Source organism: Netta rufina (assembly GCF_964035555.1).
Source record: "Netta rufina genome assembly, chromosome: 2".
Classification (NCBI taxonomy): Eukaryota; Metazoa; Chordata; class Aves; order Anseriformes; family Anatidae; genus Netta; species Netta rufina.
This window is the reverse complement of record NC_140124.1, coordinates 31,037,468-31,054,515: the sequence shown is the minus strand read 5'-3', so window position 1 is coordinate 31,054,515 and position 17,048 is coordinate 31,037,468. Positions and strand designations below refer to the sequence as shown.

The 17,048-nt window shown below is 35.8% G+C and overlaps 1 protein-coding gene across 3 annotated transcripts in view; it reads left to right on the top strand.

The window, feature by feature from the left end:
• Positions 1-17,048, top strand: part of CRPPA (CDP-L-ribitol pyrophosphorylase A) — a 125,873-nt gene that overhangs the window by 49,203 nt on the left and 59,622 nt on the right. For all 3 annotated transcript variants that reach the window (XM_084282700.1, XM_084282702.1, XM_084282701.1), the window contains exons 5-6: positions 3,411-3,456; positions 16,112-16,209. In XM_084282700.1, coding sequence (XP_084138826.1) covers positions 3,411-3,456; positions 16,112-16,209 — 144 coding nt within the window. The remainder of the gene's footprint in view (positions 1-3,410; positions 3,457-16,111; positions 16,210-17,048) is intronic.

Below are 17,048 nucleotides of genomic sequence, written 5' to 3'. Positions count from 1 at the left end.
GGGCATTCAAAGTCAAGGGCATAAAAATGATGAGGTCTGCGAAACAGTAAATTGCTTCAGCAGCAAATTGATGTATAAGTTTAGAAGCTACAGAGGAATATAGCTCCTTTCTGCTTGACTAGCACCCTGTTATTGGTCTCGCTGTACCATAGTGTTTAGCCGTTCTGTACCAGAACCCTGTACCAGCTCCCTGGCAGGTGACAGGGAGCAGTACCATTAAAGAAGGCAACACTTCTGCTCTGTTTGTCAGTTTAATGAAGTGCAGAAGATGGCTAATTTTCTTAGCGCTTCCCTGTGAAATTGTTAGGAGCTGTTGCTATTTGTTACCTTTCAGAAGCAGGATTTTCTTTCCTTAGGTGTCACAATAATGTGATTTGTAATATGTGGTTGTTTTTTTTTTTCTATGAAGTTTTTTGATGCTAAGATACATAATATTATATATACCAAGAATTGATGTAGTCCCAATGGCTTCAGTTGTTCCTGAAATGATGGCACTCTGGTAGAACTGTTAGAATCACAGAATGGCTGAGGTTGCAAGGGACCCCTGGAGGTCATCTGGTCCAGCCCCCTTGCTCAAGCAGGGCCACCCAGAGCAAGTTGCCCAGGACCACGTCCAGGTGGCTTTTGGAAAATCTCCAAGGAGAGACACTCCACAATGTCTCTGGACAGCCTGTGCCAGTGCTCAGTTACCTCACAGGAAAGAAGGGCTTCCTGATGTCCAGAGGAAAACTCCTGCGTTGCAGTTGGTGCCCAATGCCTCTTGTCCTGGCACTGAGCACCAGTCTGCTTCCATCTTCTGCACCCTCCCTTCAGATATTTATACCCACTGATAAAGTCCTCCCAGCGCTCCTTTTTTCCTTGGTGAACAGTCCCAGATCTCATCCTCTCTTCATGGAAGTGCTCCAGTCTCTTGATCATCTCGTTGCCCTCTGCTGGACTCTTTCCAGTATGTCTGTGTCTCTCTTGTACCGGGGGGCCCAGAACTGGGCCCAGTTCTCTTGGTGCAGCATCACCAACGCTGAATAGAGGGGAAGGATCACTTCCCTTGACCTGCTGGCCATATTTTGCCTAATGCAGCCAAGAATACCATTAGCCTTCTTAGCAGCAAGGGCACATTGCTGACTCATGCGGACTAGCATCTACTAATGGTGCATAAAAAAATAGTATTTCCAAGTCACTTATAGTTCAAGGTAGTTTGTTTATTTTCTGGTAAGAAATTACAAAATTAAAATAATTTTTTTTTAGTGACCACAACCAAGCAGGAACAGTTTGATGTATTTAGTGTTATAAATATTTATAAGTTGCATTATAAATGTAGTTACATAATTGTAACTATGTATAACATATTTAGGATTGGGATGTCCAAAAAAGGAAAAAGAATGACACCATCAGCACAATGATTTCAGTTTGTCTGTACTTGACACCTTTGAAACAAAATGCCCTTAAATATTCTGGGGCAATATCGACTTAAATCAGGTATGAAATCATGTAATAGAATGTAATTGTTGGAGCCGTGTGTGTGTAAAATGCAGATAAAAATATCATTGTAACAACACTTTAAAAAGATCAATATACACATATATGTTGATTGTGTAAAAATCATCACCATTTCTAGAAAGATTATTTTCTAATCCTACAAAAATATCCCATACAAGGCAGATCTGTTTGATACCTTAGCATAACAGAAGGAAATACATCATTAAACTAAAATGCAGCAAATTTTGTATGTGTGATCATACCTTTACTATCTTTGTTTGGTAAAGAATTATGTATTGCATTTAAAATACTGTTTTGTAATCCCAAAATGGGATTTTTTGTTTGAGTTTGAGGAAAACTTTTAAACATTAAGAGAGAACAGCTTTGGGGAATTTTTAAACATCTACCTGGCTAGTCAAAAGCTGCAGCCTGACTATTGAAAGTGAAGGTGATGCTGCAAAACAAAACTACAAAATCCCTAAATCAACAAAACAAAAAAAACTTGGCCAACAATTTTGAGCTTTTTCCTAATATAGCAGATATTGATGGATTCCATATAACATAATAGCTTTACTAGATAGATACAGTATAGTTTGTTTATAATACAGAAAAGTAGAGAGATGTTTAATAATTGAGACTATTCTGCCTTTGGGGAATAAGCGGCTGATGCTTTAATATTCTTCAATAGCAAGGTATTTGTGTTGATTTAATATGTGACACAGCAATATTCTGGAATAATGTTCAATAATGTTCAAAAAGTCTTGGAACACTGGATGCTGAAGAGGACCAAATGAAAATTAATGTTATCACAAATAATGTAAAATCTGAGTAATTAGAAGTTTGAATGAATTTGACTGTGAGTTTGAGTCAACAAAATAAGGGGTACACTGCGGAAGTTGTTTATCAAAGAGTTAACGGACTAATGTAATTAATGTCAACCAACTTTACTTATTTTGTGAAATTTATTCCAAACCTGTCTTACAAGATCATAGTGTTGGCTCATAAAGATGGTAGTGCTAAAGTAATGCTCAGTTGGCAAAGTTCGACTTGTTGCTACATGGTGTCTTAATTAAAAATAGGATGACTGTAATTGTTCTAGTCATTAAATAGATTTAAAATTGGATAACTGAAACATTTCAAAAGATAATTCTTACCATGTGCATTTCTGCATTAGCTGCTATAGTCTCTGTTTAACATAGGTCTGATACACTTCTACTGATAAAGCTTGGAGAGGACACACAGTTTGAAGGAGATAGAAGTAAAAAGATAATTGATCAGAAGTAAACTAAAGCAAAAGATATGTTTTCATTGCAGCCAAATATCAAGAGGTATGACTAAAAGCAAAAAACACATGGGTCTTATCTGGAGAATTGTTCTAGACAGGCAGTGCCTTTGGAAAGTGCGGTAGGGATAACAGAATATAGCAAGTTTGCACTGAGGGCAAAATACCTTGTGTCAGCCATGGATATGGAAACACGAGTCTCATTAGCCATAATAGTCTTACACTACTGAGAAATAACTAGGCTTCTCCCTGGCTGTTTTTTATGATCACAAGTCCTTTCAAAATGAATCTGTTTCATGATAAAATTGTAGAATAGAAATACATTTTTTTAAGAGATTGTGGAAAAGGATACATGAAAATAGTTGCCACATCATAATATCATGATTCTTTAAAGGTTTAAACATAGGTGTAGGTTTCATGTGAATTATAAGCAGATCTAAATATTTTAAAAATTGTTTCTCTCAAGTCTCCAATAATTTCTGCAACTACTGTTCTTATGACTTGCTAGTGATATTTTACCATAATTAAGAAATTGACAATATCATTTCTTTATGGTATTTCAAATTTAAAGAATTGCCTTCAGGGCATTGTTTTATTGGTTTTACATTCCTTCCTGCTGTGTTAAATCTAATGAGGCTTGTCTGTCCTTTAGGTGACCTACAAGCGGGATCTGTATGCAGCTGAATCGATTATTAAGGGTATGTGTTTGTCCTTGTGGCTGTCAGTTTGCATATTCCTGGGTTTAATTTAGAATTTCATATGCTGTTGTTTTAAACGTCCTTAAGAAAAGTTTCATGATGAATAAAATGTGCTTAGGGAAGTTGTTTTTGCTATCTGGGATACTTATTTTATATTATGCATTATTTACCTTTATTATTTACTTTACTACTGTTAGAATGGAGAACCGTGTAAAAAACTGTGTGCATAGCAGAATCAAATAAAGATTAATTTTGAATGGCTTATAAGCAATAAACAAATATGTTTGGTTTTGAGTTCCAGTTCAATTCTGAATATGTTCCATCTTTCTAATCTAAGTAGTAGACTGAAAAACATACATTAACTCTTTAGGGCTCTTCATTCTCTTCCGTACAATGACTTATTACATAAATTGATATAACAATGATATGATATTGAGAGACGTAAAATAATGGAGTATGGTTTGTTGGACTGGATTTTAACCCTTTCCTGTGCTGATACAGTGGTTTAATAGTGTAAAGGCTAAGTTTAATAGCAGTCTAGGGACTAGATTTAACACAATCTAGAAAAGGAGTCTTAAGCACTTCATAGTGAACACATTGATGGTTATTGTAGACTGATAGACACTGTGACTCTGCTTGAGTCCTTGTTGAGAACTGAGGGATAAACTAAACTGGTGAAGAGAGAGGGACTTCAGATTAAAAGTGTACTTCTAGAGAGCGGAGTGTGGTTACTGTTGAAGAAAAGAGAGCAAAACCCATGTTGTCTTAGGTCACGGCGAGTCACTGTGGTGGCTCATGTTTTGTTACAAGATCCAGTGTAAGTTTAGCTTCTGGCTTGTGTAAATTAGTCCATTCTGAGTGCAGCTCTGTCATTGTAGACAAGCTAGAAAGCTTAAACGTAGCTCAGATGTTGTTATGATGTTCTGCATACTGCTTCTCTTGACCTCCAAGAATGCAACAAATTTGAAATTTCTGGTTATTATGGTAAACAAATGCTGCATATTCTAATATATGCATTTCTTGAACTACCATACTGAATTTTTCAGGAATGTGCTATGGAGATAGGATACTGGAAACCTCAGAAGTTCTGGTTTTGTCAGTGACTTAGCTCATGTCTTCAGAGCTGCCAGCCTGGAATTCTGGAAAACCTTGCATTGAGTAGGATTCTCAGAGGCAACGGACTATAGCTTTCAGATTTGAGATTTCCAAGCATATTAAAGGCAAGGTGACTAGACTCATCAACATGAATTTACAAAGGGAAAATTATGCCTGACTAGTTATTAATTTCATCATGGAAGGCTATCTTTGTTGATGAGAGGAGAGCAGTGACTACTGTTTGTCTTGTTTTCAGCAAGACTTTTGACATACTCTCTCATAATGTCCTCATTGTCAAACTGGTGAAGTACAGACCAGAAAGGTAGACAACAATTTTGGGTTCCCAGTGAACAATAAATTGAACAGGAGCCAACAATGCACCTTTGTAGCAAAGATGATCTGACAGCCCCCTGGAGTACATCGGGCTAAGTATTGCCAGCAGGACAAAGGTGGTGATTATTCACCTCTCCTCAGCCTTGGGGAGACACATTTGGAGTGCTGGGTCCAGTTTTGAGCTCCCCAGTGCAGGAATGATGTAGACATACTGGAACAAGACGATGAAGGTAATGAAGGTAGTGGAGCATATTTCATGCCATTTTCATCAGCTGTTCTTGAGTTACTGAAATTGCTTGAGCTAATATTTTCAAAACAGTATTTTTAAACAGTTTGAGCTTATGGGAAGTTTTGGAAATGTAGATGTGGTCTGATTTCAACTGGAAAAACATTTTCCAAATGTGCATTTTCTCCAATTTGTCCACTTATTTTGATATAGCTACAGACCTTATTAGACATTTACAATCTTTATGCAAACAGATTTCTTTCTGCCACTAAGAGATTTTTGCAAATAAAATCTAGGTAAGTTCTTGAGTTGACCAAGCGATTATCAAAGCATTTTTGCTGAAATTAGTGTGTTCTTGGAAAATTAGTAGTAGTTTTCACTTAATTTTAAGTGATGTTTCCGTGGATAAAACAATTCAATTTGAATATAAATTTTAAAAGCTTGCATACTGTTACTGTGCTTATCACGTAAGTGAAATGACTCACAAGAAAACAGCAGGTAATAGAACAAAACAGTGTACAAAACAAGGATATTATGGTAGAGTACGATACAAATTTAAGCCATGATTTTTGTCTTGATGAACAGGAATTATAAGTAATAATTTACCTTTAATGACAGTGTAATGGAACCAAGGGAGGCGTCCAATCTTTGAAGAGTGCAAAAGTAATTATATTTTTAAAATTTCTTTTTTTTTACCAGTCTCAATATAGATCCCATTCCACTAGTCATTATGCTTGTCCATAACTAACTAATGATCTGACTTGTCCCAGTGAGTTAAGTTCATTTAAATCATAGGTTTTTGTAGAGTCAGTACCAAACTAGAATAGTATTTAAATATGAAGAAAAAAAATATTTTCCGAGACTCTATTTGCACCACGTAATCTAGTAAAGTGCAAATTTGTCTACACCTGCATGATAGTTTTTGATGAGTTTCTAACTCAGATATTTTGTGCATGCTTTTGTAGTACAGACCTCTTTTAAATTCAAAGTATTACCTGGATTTGTAAGAATTGTCTATAGAGAAGAGAATTGCAAAAAACAATTCTCTCTTATTGCAGTGTTAATAAGGAAATGTAGAATCTGGTGTAGTTGCTTAGATGTGCTGTTTTGTTACAGTATTTGGAAATATTTGCTGTAGAAAGAATTATACTTCTGTGCTTCAAGCATGTTGAAGCCAGTCATGTCAGCATAAAATGGTGTAAATGCCATGAATCAACTGAATGAATACAATATGTTGGTCATGTCTTGGCAAGAGGTTCAATATTCAACGTGGAAAAAAATCTCCAAATTTCATAGCAAATTCATAGTTCCATGTTAAGTTTGATCTCATTTTTCTTTTTCCTGCATATTTTTTCATGTACTTAGCATGAATATTCTCAATATTCAATGGCAATTTATCAGTTATTACTGGATCAGGTCGATCCATCTTCATTTCTGCTTTCCTCAAACTTAACTGCAATACAAAAGGCAATTTATTGAGTGGTATCATTTAGTATTATTTGAATATTAAGAGCTATTTAGTTGAGAGGACCTTCATGATGTCCTGAGGATGCAAAAACATGAAAAGAAAATCAAAATCTGTGCTGACATTTTTTTTTTAAAGTTCTTGTTCATCATCTTGAAGTTTATTTGATCCTTTACTAGATACATTCTTTTGTAGTGGGCAAGGAGAAAAACAGATGGGCACCTTATGTAAAATACTGCTTTATGTAGCTGGAGTGAGAGAGAGCACCCTGCTTCCTTCCTTCCACTGGCCAGTTTGTTTGTGCGTCCATCTGCGCAAAATCCCCTGTGCAATGCCCTTCACAGGGCAGCTCCTGTGAAGGTGGAACTGAATCATCATGCTTCTTCTAGGGAAACTAGAGACAAGTGTAATATGAAAAAATGGCTTCTGCGATCACCCTTTGATATCCTCTCATCCTCATGATGGTGACTGCATGTAGTCTTAGCGCTCCTTCGTAGAGTATTTTGAAGTGCCTGCATGTTTATAATCTTTTTAAACATTGTGCTTAAAGATGTTTTAATAGTATTTTTTTTTGTTTTTACTGCTAATTTTATGTAACGTGTACACACTGTATTATTTCACACATAAAAATGCTGCTACTACAACCTTCATGCATACTCATTTCAATGTATATAGGGACTTCATTAATCTCATCAGAGAAGATGTGTTTTAATTTTAAAATAAGATCCCTACTAAACAGCTTTCTCTAAACTTGCCAGCCCAGAAATTAAGGGTGTAGTTTATTCAAGTGAAAGTCACATTTGCAAAGTTTAACTGTTCTATTTCTCTTCTCTTCTACTTATCACTGGAGCACAAATTCTCCTCATGTTGTTCATAGATACATATTTTACATGTGTGTTTCATTATGTTATCACAGTTGGTACAATCTTTTCCAGCTGTTGGTTGCGACAAAAGATTTATGTAGCTTAAAGTAGAAATGAAGACCTGCATGGTGGTAAATCAGGCTAATCCCTTGCTTGATCTTTACTTATATAGTGTTTTGTTACTGTGGAAGCATGCAATAAATCTGTTTAAGTAACCACAATAGTCTTTTATTCTACCTGTATGGAAAAAGTAAGTAAGTTTAAATGTGCTTTTTGCTGTGCTGCATGAGTTCGGGAAGGGGAAACCTTACATATCATTTACTCTTTATGCAAACAAGCATAATAAGAGTCCTCCTTAGTTAATGAGGACACTCCACAACAGATTTATCTTACATAAAACCTCATTAAAGATAATTGAGTAGACAGTTAGCACCTGAGTCTGCAGTTTGACAGTTGTGCCTTATCTTTTCCTTCAAAAGGCTTCAAATATCAGATCTTCAGCTATGATATAATATGACTTATTTTTACAGCAGACGGTTGAGCCATGCAGATTAAAATTAGGTAAGTATTTTATTGACAGTCGTGCAAAACTTCAAGTATATTTAAGGAGAGAATTTATATTTTGAGATAGTGAGCAGCATCCTATTGTTCCTCCACATTGTATTATTCAGTCATGTGGTTACAACAACCATGAGTTTGCTGAAGAAACTGTAGATTTACAGAAGAAATGTTGTTAGCTCTGTTTTGCTGTGTTGTGCTGTACCTGTGGGAAACCTTCAAGGACAGGTCACGTTCCAGAATGGCAGCCATCCTGTAAGCCAAGGCATACTATTAGACTTTTACTACTAGCTGAATAGTTAACTTTTATAACTGTGTCTGCTTTTCTCAGGACTGCAGAACCCACTACTCAGATCCATGTAAAGTGCTCTGACTTGTTGTTTCCCCTTTGTATTTTCTCCCACAACTTTCTGCTGTGTGGTAGCTACTCAGTGCTGTATGAGCCTCAGTGTTAGGGACCTGCTAGTGTCATGGAAGCGTCACAGAGACTGACAGAGAAGTGACCACAGTAAGAAAGTGGCAGCTGCTGTGCAGTGTTTCACTGGTCCCTGGAGAGAGGGAGGAATTCCTGGTTGCTGATTTTGATTAACTAGAGATATAAGCTTGGCTAGTAGGAGTCTCCAATATGCTAGTGGTCCAGCAAGAGATCCACATGCATGTGGTTTTCAGATACTGTTAGATCCCTTAGAGATATCCTCAGGGCTGGGGTTTCTGGATATGTTCTTCCTCTTTTCCCTTTTCCCTTCTTTAGGATGATGAGGAAATGTTAGTAACTTCCAGGAATAATAGTTATGGCAGGAATACCTACCTTCCCATGTGGAATTTATTATCTTTTGCCTTGCTAAAAGCCATTTTGTTGACATTGGCCACTAGTGTGTCTGTGACCTTGCTGAGCAGAGGTGCCAGCGATCTTTGTACAGGTGCGTGGTGTGGCAGGCCTCAGCAGTGCTGTACTGCTGGGATTTTCCTAGTTGACTGGAGAAGAGAGTGCCAGTTCCTGACACTATATATGACTTTGGGTGTAAGCTGTGTTACCTGTGGGATGGTGGTCTACATGACAGGGATTCTTTGTGTCGTTTTTGAAGATGACACAGGACTGAGATGTAGCTTTGTACACTATAAAGTATAGTCCTGTATACTTGGGTGAATTCAGACTCCAGCTTCAAGCCTTGTAGAGTGCCTGAAGGCACAGTCCTGTGTGATGCTGTGAGACTGGGTTGCAAGGGATCAGCTCTCAGTGTGCTACCTGGCATGTTGTCAGGGTCCCCCGGAGGAGTCCCAAGAGCTAAATGTGTGAGCTAGCAGGGTGCTAAGGACTAAGCACTGGCTCCCCATTACCAGGGAGTCTTCACAAATGATTTGTTAATAAGTGATCCAACTTACTGGATGCACATTGTATCACTGGATGAAGTTAGGAACGGAGAGTGTTTAATTTAATTTTGTGGTTAGTGTTCCAAATTTCATAAGCATCTTCATTTGTGTTTATTTGTGAGATGATACATTTCATATCACCTACTAGTGACTGAAAGTTTGGTTTCCTTTACCTTCAGAAAATGCCAGTTATCTTTTCTGTTAACCTGTTTGTTTTATTTAGAAAATCCATTTAAGCTCTATTAACAGTACTTGTTTTGATGAGAATTATTCAGCCAACTGTTCACTTTCTGGTTTTCAGTAGTGACTTGGTTGTGAAGTATGAGCTTAGTTCAAATGATCTTTAAATGCTTAAGTTTTTATGCTAGAATATTAAGGTTACTTTAGTGCCTGTGGACAGTTTTGCTAGGGAACATGTTCCTCGTGGTTCCATTTGACATGTTATTTTGCTATCCTGTTTATTTTTGAGGTACTCTTGCATTTTCTTGCATTTCTTTGTTCGTATATAAAATTATAATTATGTAACTAAGCAAACAAAAAATGATTATGGTAATAAATACCTGGCAATTAAATGTCTGAAGAAAATACAATTATCATTTGATTATAATCATGAGACTGTTTCTTCAGTCAGCTGTATTATAAATGTAATTACGTAAGCAACAAGACCCAAATGTTTCATAGAAGCACAGTTAGATTTTTAACTGCTGGCCTAATGAGATGTAATAATAATAGACAAATTTCAGCTTTCTAAACTTGACTCAGGTAGAGATAAGCAAAACATACGTGCATCCGTATATTTTTGTACTTCATAAATGTATAGGTATGTACATCATTCACATTCAAGGCAATATGAAGAAAGACTTTACTAATGCAAATAGATTGTTATTTATCTTCTGAGACTTTTCTTAAAACATGTCTTATTAATTTTCCTTATTTCCTCAAGTCTCTTTTACAACTTTATGAAAATCTGAGAGTCCTACCATTATTTTTAAAAACATTAAATTTAGCACTTTAGTTAAGCAGGTACGAACTTGTAGAGAATGCAGACAAGGTGGCACACGCCTATTTTTAATAGTCTTGAAGTAAGAAAACATCCTTTTACAATAAGGGTGACTCATCTAGAAATGTAGTTAAGATCAGCCTAATACAAAACATCCTAAAAAAATTTCCATTAGGACTACTGCCCTCAGGGTAAGTATCTTTGAACTCTAGTTTCAACATGTAAACTTTAAATGTTGCTTCTAATTTGGAGTTTGGAGTCTCTCCTCCTTGTTTTTCTTTTCTTAAGGGCCCTTCTTCTCCAATGACTTTTTCACAGATGTGCACTTGCAGATTGGGTATTTCACCCTCATATTTGGTTGTATAAATACTTGCTGTATGGATGTATACACAATTAAGTTTTGCAAGTATAAAGAAAAATATCAATATATATATATGAACTTTTTAGAGGTGTTGGGAGTTACTTAATATATTTTTTGTTATATGAAGAACCCACATAATATTTATTTTAAAAGTTTTTTTTTTTAAGCAAAGGACTGATCTTGCTAGAGTTAGGCTGCAGTTTCATGGGCAGACTTCAGTGTCCATTAACTGGTGGCTTTTCTTCACTGTGAGACAAAAAATAAACTGGCAGGTGGGGAGGTGCTTTTCAGAACAGTTACTGTTGGATGAAAACAACCCTCTTCCTTGTCTTCTACCACAAAATATTCCTCTTTTTTTTTTTTTTTTATGTTAATATTGGTAGAGGCAGTGCCAAGTTTGGCTGTTTTTTTTTTTTTTGTTTTTTTTTTTTTTTTTTTTTTGTGGCTACGAAGACATATGAAATGGGTAAACAAAAATCATTAGATATTTTCGGTTACCTGTGTTGTATGAATAACAGTTTCAACTCATACTGTTAAGCATGAATGAACTAGATACTTGGCAATACTTATTTCATTTTTCTTATGTTTACAGTTCTACTGTAAACAACTCTGTTATAAGATACTGGAAATGCCAGGGGGAACCATACTGAATTTCCAGAGCAGTCAGGCCATTGCTGTGTAGAAAATGAAAATGGTGATAAACCAATTTCTTATTTTGAAATCACTGCAAAGTTTAAAACTATTTGATGAACAGAGTATGCTTCCAAAACAGTAGGAATTGTAATGACAGACCAAGAATGGGATGATATGTAAATACAGTGTATGTATACAGATATACATGTATGTGCAATTTAAAGAAAAAAATATGTCTGTAGGCCAAAACCTACCCATTTGCAATTAAGTATTTTTATTCTTATGGTATTAATTCTGTAGGATGTGATATTTATGATCTTTATTCAAACAGTGGTATTATAATTGCTTGTTGTTTGTGGTGTGCTTTTCAGGGTAAACTTTAAGTAGTTTGTGAAAGCACAGTATATTTTCAAACTAAAGGTAATTCTATTAACCTGTACACTTTTTAATTTTATAATTTTGGGTCAGATCCTAGGATAAAGACCATAACAGATGTTACTGAATAATAATGTGACCTAAAACAGTTTAATGTTGTGATGTTTTCAGGATACAAAAGCAGGGCATAGAACAATTGGAAATTAATTTCAATTTTAATCTAGATTCCCAAAAGAATTTTTAAGGTTTAAGAGATTTTTGTCTTGAAAGTTAAAATACACATTTAAACTAAAGGTGTATTTTCTCCATTTTAATTTCCAAGAACTTCAAATATTTACATCTCTCAGCTGAAATTCTCATATTTATTATGAAATTCTGAAGATTTTAGAAAACACTTTTTTTCAAGGTGTATTGTTTATAGGCTTACTGTTAGCAAAAATATATTTTTAGATATTTTTATTTTTAGATATTTTTGTGACACTTTAAAAATGAATCTGCTGAAATCTACCTACACTTATTGGGCTGGAATAATCTTAAATGCCTAACATGCTGTATTATGTAGTCTTCAACTACAGATTTTCTTAGTACCAGTGTAGCAGTGGCAGAGAATCCAGGAGGACTATCTCGGCTGAATATTTAGGTAATACAAGCAAAACCCCTGATTAATGAATGACCTTTTAATAGCATTTTTGCAGGGTTGTTATAAGTGTTATTTTTAATATATGTACATAAATAATTTAATTACATATCAGTATATTGAGTATTATTTACATAGTTAATGTTGCTATATAAATACAGATGTGTGCATATGAATTCTTGTTTTTCTGTCATGAGATATTAGAAGAAAGTGGGACTTGAATGGGCATTTCTTGCAAGGTAACGACAGTTTTACTAAAATAATGACCACTAAATTGAATTCATTTATAAATTCATATAGGTGTATTTTAATGTTGCAAAATAGTTTAATGTGAAAATACATCAATACATGATAATGCTCTAGAAGCTGATCTCAGGAAATCTTTCATTATAGCTAGGAATGCCTCATCTAAGAAAAAAATACTATTTTTTCATGGAAGAAATTCATGCATACCAATAATGTGGAGGAGGGGAATGACACATGTAGGAAGTGCTCAGTATAGTATAGGGGGATAAAGAACAGAAACATTGGCACATAACTACCCAAAGTCTGCAGACAGAAACATTGGCACATAACTACCCAAAGTCTGCAGACAGAAAATATTAAGGGAAGATTTTGTGAAGTTGGGATTCATGCAACTAAATGCAGATATTTTTGACATCAAATATTTATATCTAAAACTAGTAACTGATAAGTCCCATAACAGCTGGTGGTGATCTACTCCGTGTCATCTAGAGAATAATTAATCTTATTTGAAAGCAAACAACTGAAACATGTCAGATAAATTGCTTCCTAGAAGTGCCTCTTTGTTGCATATACAAGGTGCTTGGTGTGGGCAGTTTAGGTGCAGGTGTCTGCACTAGGGATGCCTGAAGTAGGGAAGGAACAATACCACCAGAAAATCTTTGCTTTGTCGTGTGATGCAACATTAAGGATTCTACTGTAGAGAAAAAGACATTTAATGGAATGAATTCTGAAATTCTGATTTATCTTCAATGAAGAAAATTCCTTCCACTTTTCTGATGGAGAAATTTAATGTTTAATTGCTCAGAACTATGGCAGCATAAATGAGTTTTAACTATTTTTGATTTCATGCCAAAATATGCTCTGAATTCATGTTAAATGTGTTGCAGTGTTGGGAGGATTACTGCTTAATCAGGTGCAGCTGGGAAGAAGTCAAGAGTAAATGGGAGACAGGTGTTGGGAAGAGGAGGTTTCCAGGGAAATAAGTTTAAGATAAGTGGAGGAAGAGGAAGCCAAAGCAAGAGAGATTTTGATTAGGTAATATAATAAGAGGGGGGAGGGGAAAAAAAAAAAAGGTAGATGAAAAGGAAGGTAGGTCATGAAAGAGGGGAAGAGAAGTAGAACAGTGGTGTATGGTTGGAGGACAAGAGCTAATGAAAAAAATTGTAACAAGAGAAGTTCTAGCTCAATAAAAGGCAAAACTTTCACCACGAGGATAGTGGAACATTGAACGTGTTGCCTCGAAAGGTTGTGCAGGCTCCATCCTCAAAGGCTTTCAAGATCCAGGGGATTAGGGGGCTGAGCAACTAGGCCTGGCCTCATAGGTGGTGCTGCTTTGAGCAGGAGTTTGGAGATGTACTGAGGTCCCTTCCAGTCTGAATTATCAAGTGGTCTGATGAAAAGCAAAATCTTGTTAGCTGATAATTTACATGGTTCATGACATGGCTTTCCAGACTGACTGACTGATTCACCCAGACACAGACTCCTGAAAACCAGGAGTGAAATATTGCGTGTAGCCAGCAGACTTGAGGAAGTCAGAGGGAGCTGGGAGCCAGCATCCGGCTGCCTTCCCTGCATTCCTGGTGGCTATGCTGAGTGACAGCTCGCTGGATCAGCTTTTCAGAGGTGGGACACAGGCTTTGCCTCATTGAAGAGGGAGGCTATACTCAGCCTTCCTTCCCATAATACAGCAAAGGAATAGACCGCCTAAACTAACGTAAGGACTTTATTGGCCCTTGATAGTGTTGATATTTAAATTGAAAGTGTTTTAAACCTCAACTAGAGCAGAACTATTGCTTTGTTATAATGATTTTATAAACAATGATTTCCCAGATTTTCTCTGTACATTTTTCTTGATCATTTAAAAGCATGCAGTATTTTTCCAATGTGTACATTATCATTACTTTAATTTTTTCATATTTTAGCACTGCATTACTCCTCCAGTGTTTTCACATTTCATCACTTTCTTTTCTTCTTTATTAAATTTAACCTGCAACTCTTAGTCACCATTTCGCTCTCTATAGGTACCTCAAGGGAGGCTGTAGCGAGGTGGGGGTTGGCCTGTTCTCCCACGTGCCTGGTGACAGGACGAGGGGGAATGGGCTTAAGTTGAGCCAGGGGAGTTTTAGGTTAGATGTTAGGAAGAATTTCTTCACTGAAAGGGTTGTTAGACATTGGAACAGGCTGCCCAGGGAAGTGGTGGAGTCACCATCCCTGGAAGTCTTCAAAAGACATTTAGATGTAGAGCTTAGGGATATGGTTTAGTGGAGGGCTGTTAGCGTTAGGTTGGAGGTTGGACTCGATGACCTTGAGGTCTCTTCCAACCTAGAAATTCTGTGATTCTGTGATTGGGAGTCTTCTCTCCCTTCTCATGTACATTACGGGAAGTCAGAGGTTTAAGGAGAATGGGAGAGGAGTGAGGTGGGTTTCTACAGTTAGAATCTTTCAGCAGCCTCTTGTGAGGTTACATTTGACACTGCTTGTTGAAAACTGACTTATTTTAAAGAAGAACTGTTGAAGTGTTGGTGCCTTTTTGGATTCCACAGCTTTCTTCCACGTGTAGATTTTTGTAATAGCTCCAATCTGACCTTCTTAGTTAAATTACCTAGTTCCATAGAATCTGAGTTCTTGAAATCAGATACACCAATCTATTTTATTATGTACATCTTTCTTGTATCAGTAGGGTATCTGCATTCCTTGTACAGTACTAAATTAACGTGGCTTTTGCACTCTTGATTTCAGTCTACTGGTTGCTTTCTGCTGATAAGAAATTAATTCAATATAGTTTCCCCATTGACCCATTCTTTTAGACTGTAAAGTTATTCTGTAGTAAGTACAAGCCAACTTTGATGCACATTCAGGATATTTTTGCCCAGTGAATCTATGGGAAGATAATTTCTCCCACAGTTGTGATATTCTGTGATTTCCTGTCCTCTGAGAACTGGCCATGCATTTTTTTATTCTCACTTTCATCTGGTTGTGATGTTTTTTATGCGGATATTTACTGTTCTCTCTTCTATCTCTACGCCACCCCATTCTTGCTAACTTAATATAAAGAGAGTCGCTACTGTGATTTTTGTAGACATGCAATGGATATTGGCCATAATAAGTGTCCTTGATTCATAGAATCATTTTTGGGGATCCTCAGTGATTAATTCACTGTTTCCACTCACAAGAATTGTTTTAATTACAGAAGTCACTTTCTAATAATGCTAACTCTGTGTCAGCTTAACAATTATTTTTTGAAACAAGTCTTTGAGTTTACAATAGAAACTGAGACGTTTACTTAAATAATCTTAAATGCATCTGATTGAACTTATGTTGTGTGTAATTATGTATAAGAGCAAACAGACAAAAAAACCTTTCCACATGCAACAAATGTGTATCTTTTATGGAGGCTTGTTTAAAGAGCAGTCAAAAGACATGAGTATATGAATTGGACATTATATTTAGCAGATAAGTAATTATTTTGGCTTTTATTTTTCTTGATAACAGATAACCTCTCACAACAAATTTGTATTATCACTGATCTGAAGGAAGCTGTTGCACAAGTAGGTTTTCTCCTTCACGAATCTCTGAAAAGCCAAGTAAAAGTAAGTACATCTCTGTGATTGTAAACTGTGTGATTAAAGTTTCTTGTTGTCACAACATGTAAGAAATGGTATAAATTCTGAATAGAGAAACTGAGACCTTCTGTGTCACTTGAGTATTTATTAAAAAGGATTAACACCAGGTGTGGAAGTTACCAAGAAAGAAGCATCTTCTGCTTAATTATGCTATAGAGAGGAATCATACAGATGCTCTTTAAAATGTTTATATTAGATTAGAGGAGAAATTGGATCCAGAAAAGAGAGGTCATTTTCTTTAGCTTTTACGAATTCAGTAAGCCTGAATTGTTACAAATATGTTACAGAGGAAATGCTTTTGTTACTTTGAAGTCTGAATTAAAGTCTAAATGAATTAAAGAGTAAGTTGTATTCTTGCACAATTGTGAATGCAAAGTTAATCAGCCTTTTTGCAGAGAGATATGGAAGTACACTTCACTCATACTGAATGCTTCTTGAAGCATTGCTGTAGAATATTGATGGAATCTTCCACTTGCATTTAACTATCTTTTCCTTTCCCATTATTCTTAATAATGGGACTATCTCATATTTTCATTTTCCCAAAGATGATTAACATTTAGTAATAAGACAAATCTTGAGTGATATTGGGGTAATTCTTAATTATGTCTTATGTAATGAGATCACATCTTTCCTAGAGAAATAGAGTAGAAGTAACTGATCAAAAATATAGGTTTCCCAGTATGTGTAGTTTTACCTTTTATAGTAGGTTTTATTCATGTCTATTGATCTGTTTTCTGTATTCAGTTCATATGGGATGTTCTTGTATAGCAAACTTGCTGTTTTACATCTGGAAATATAACTTGATA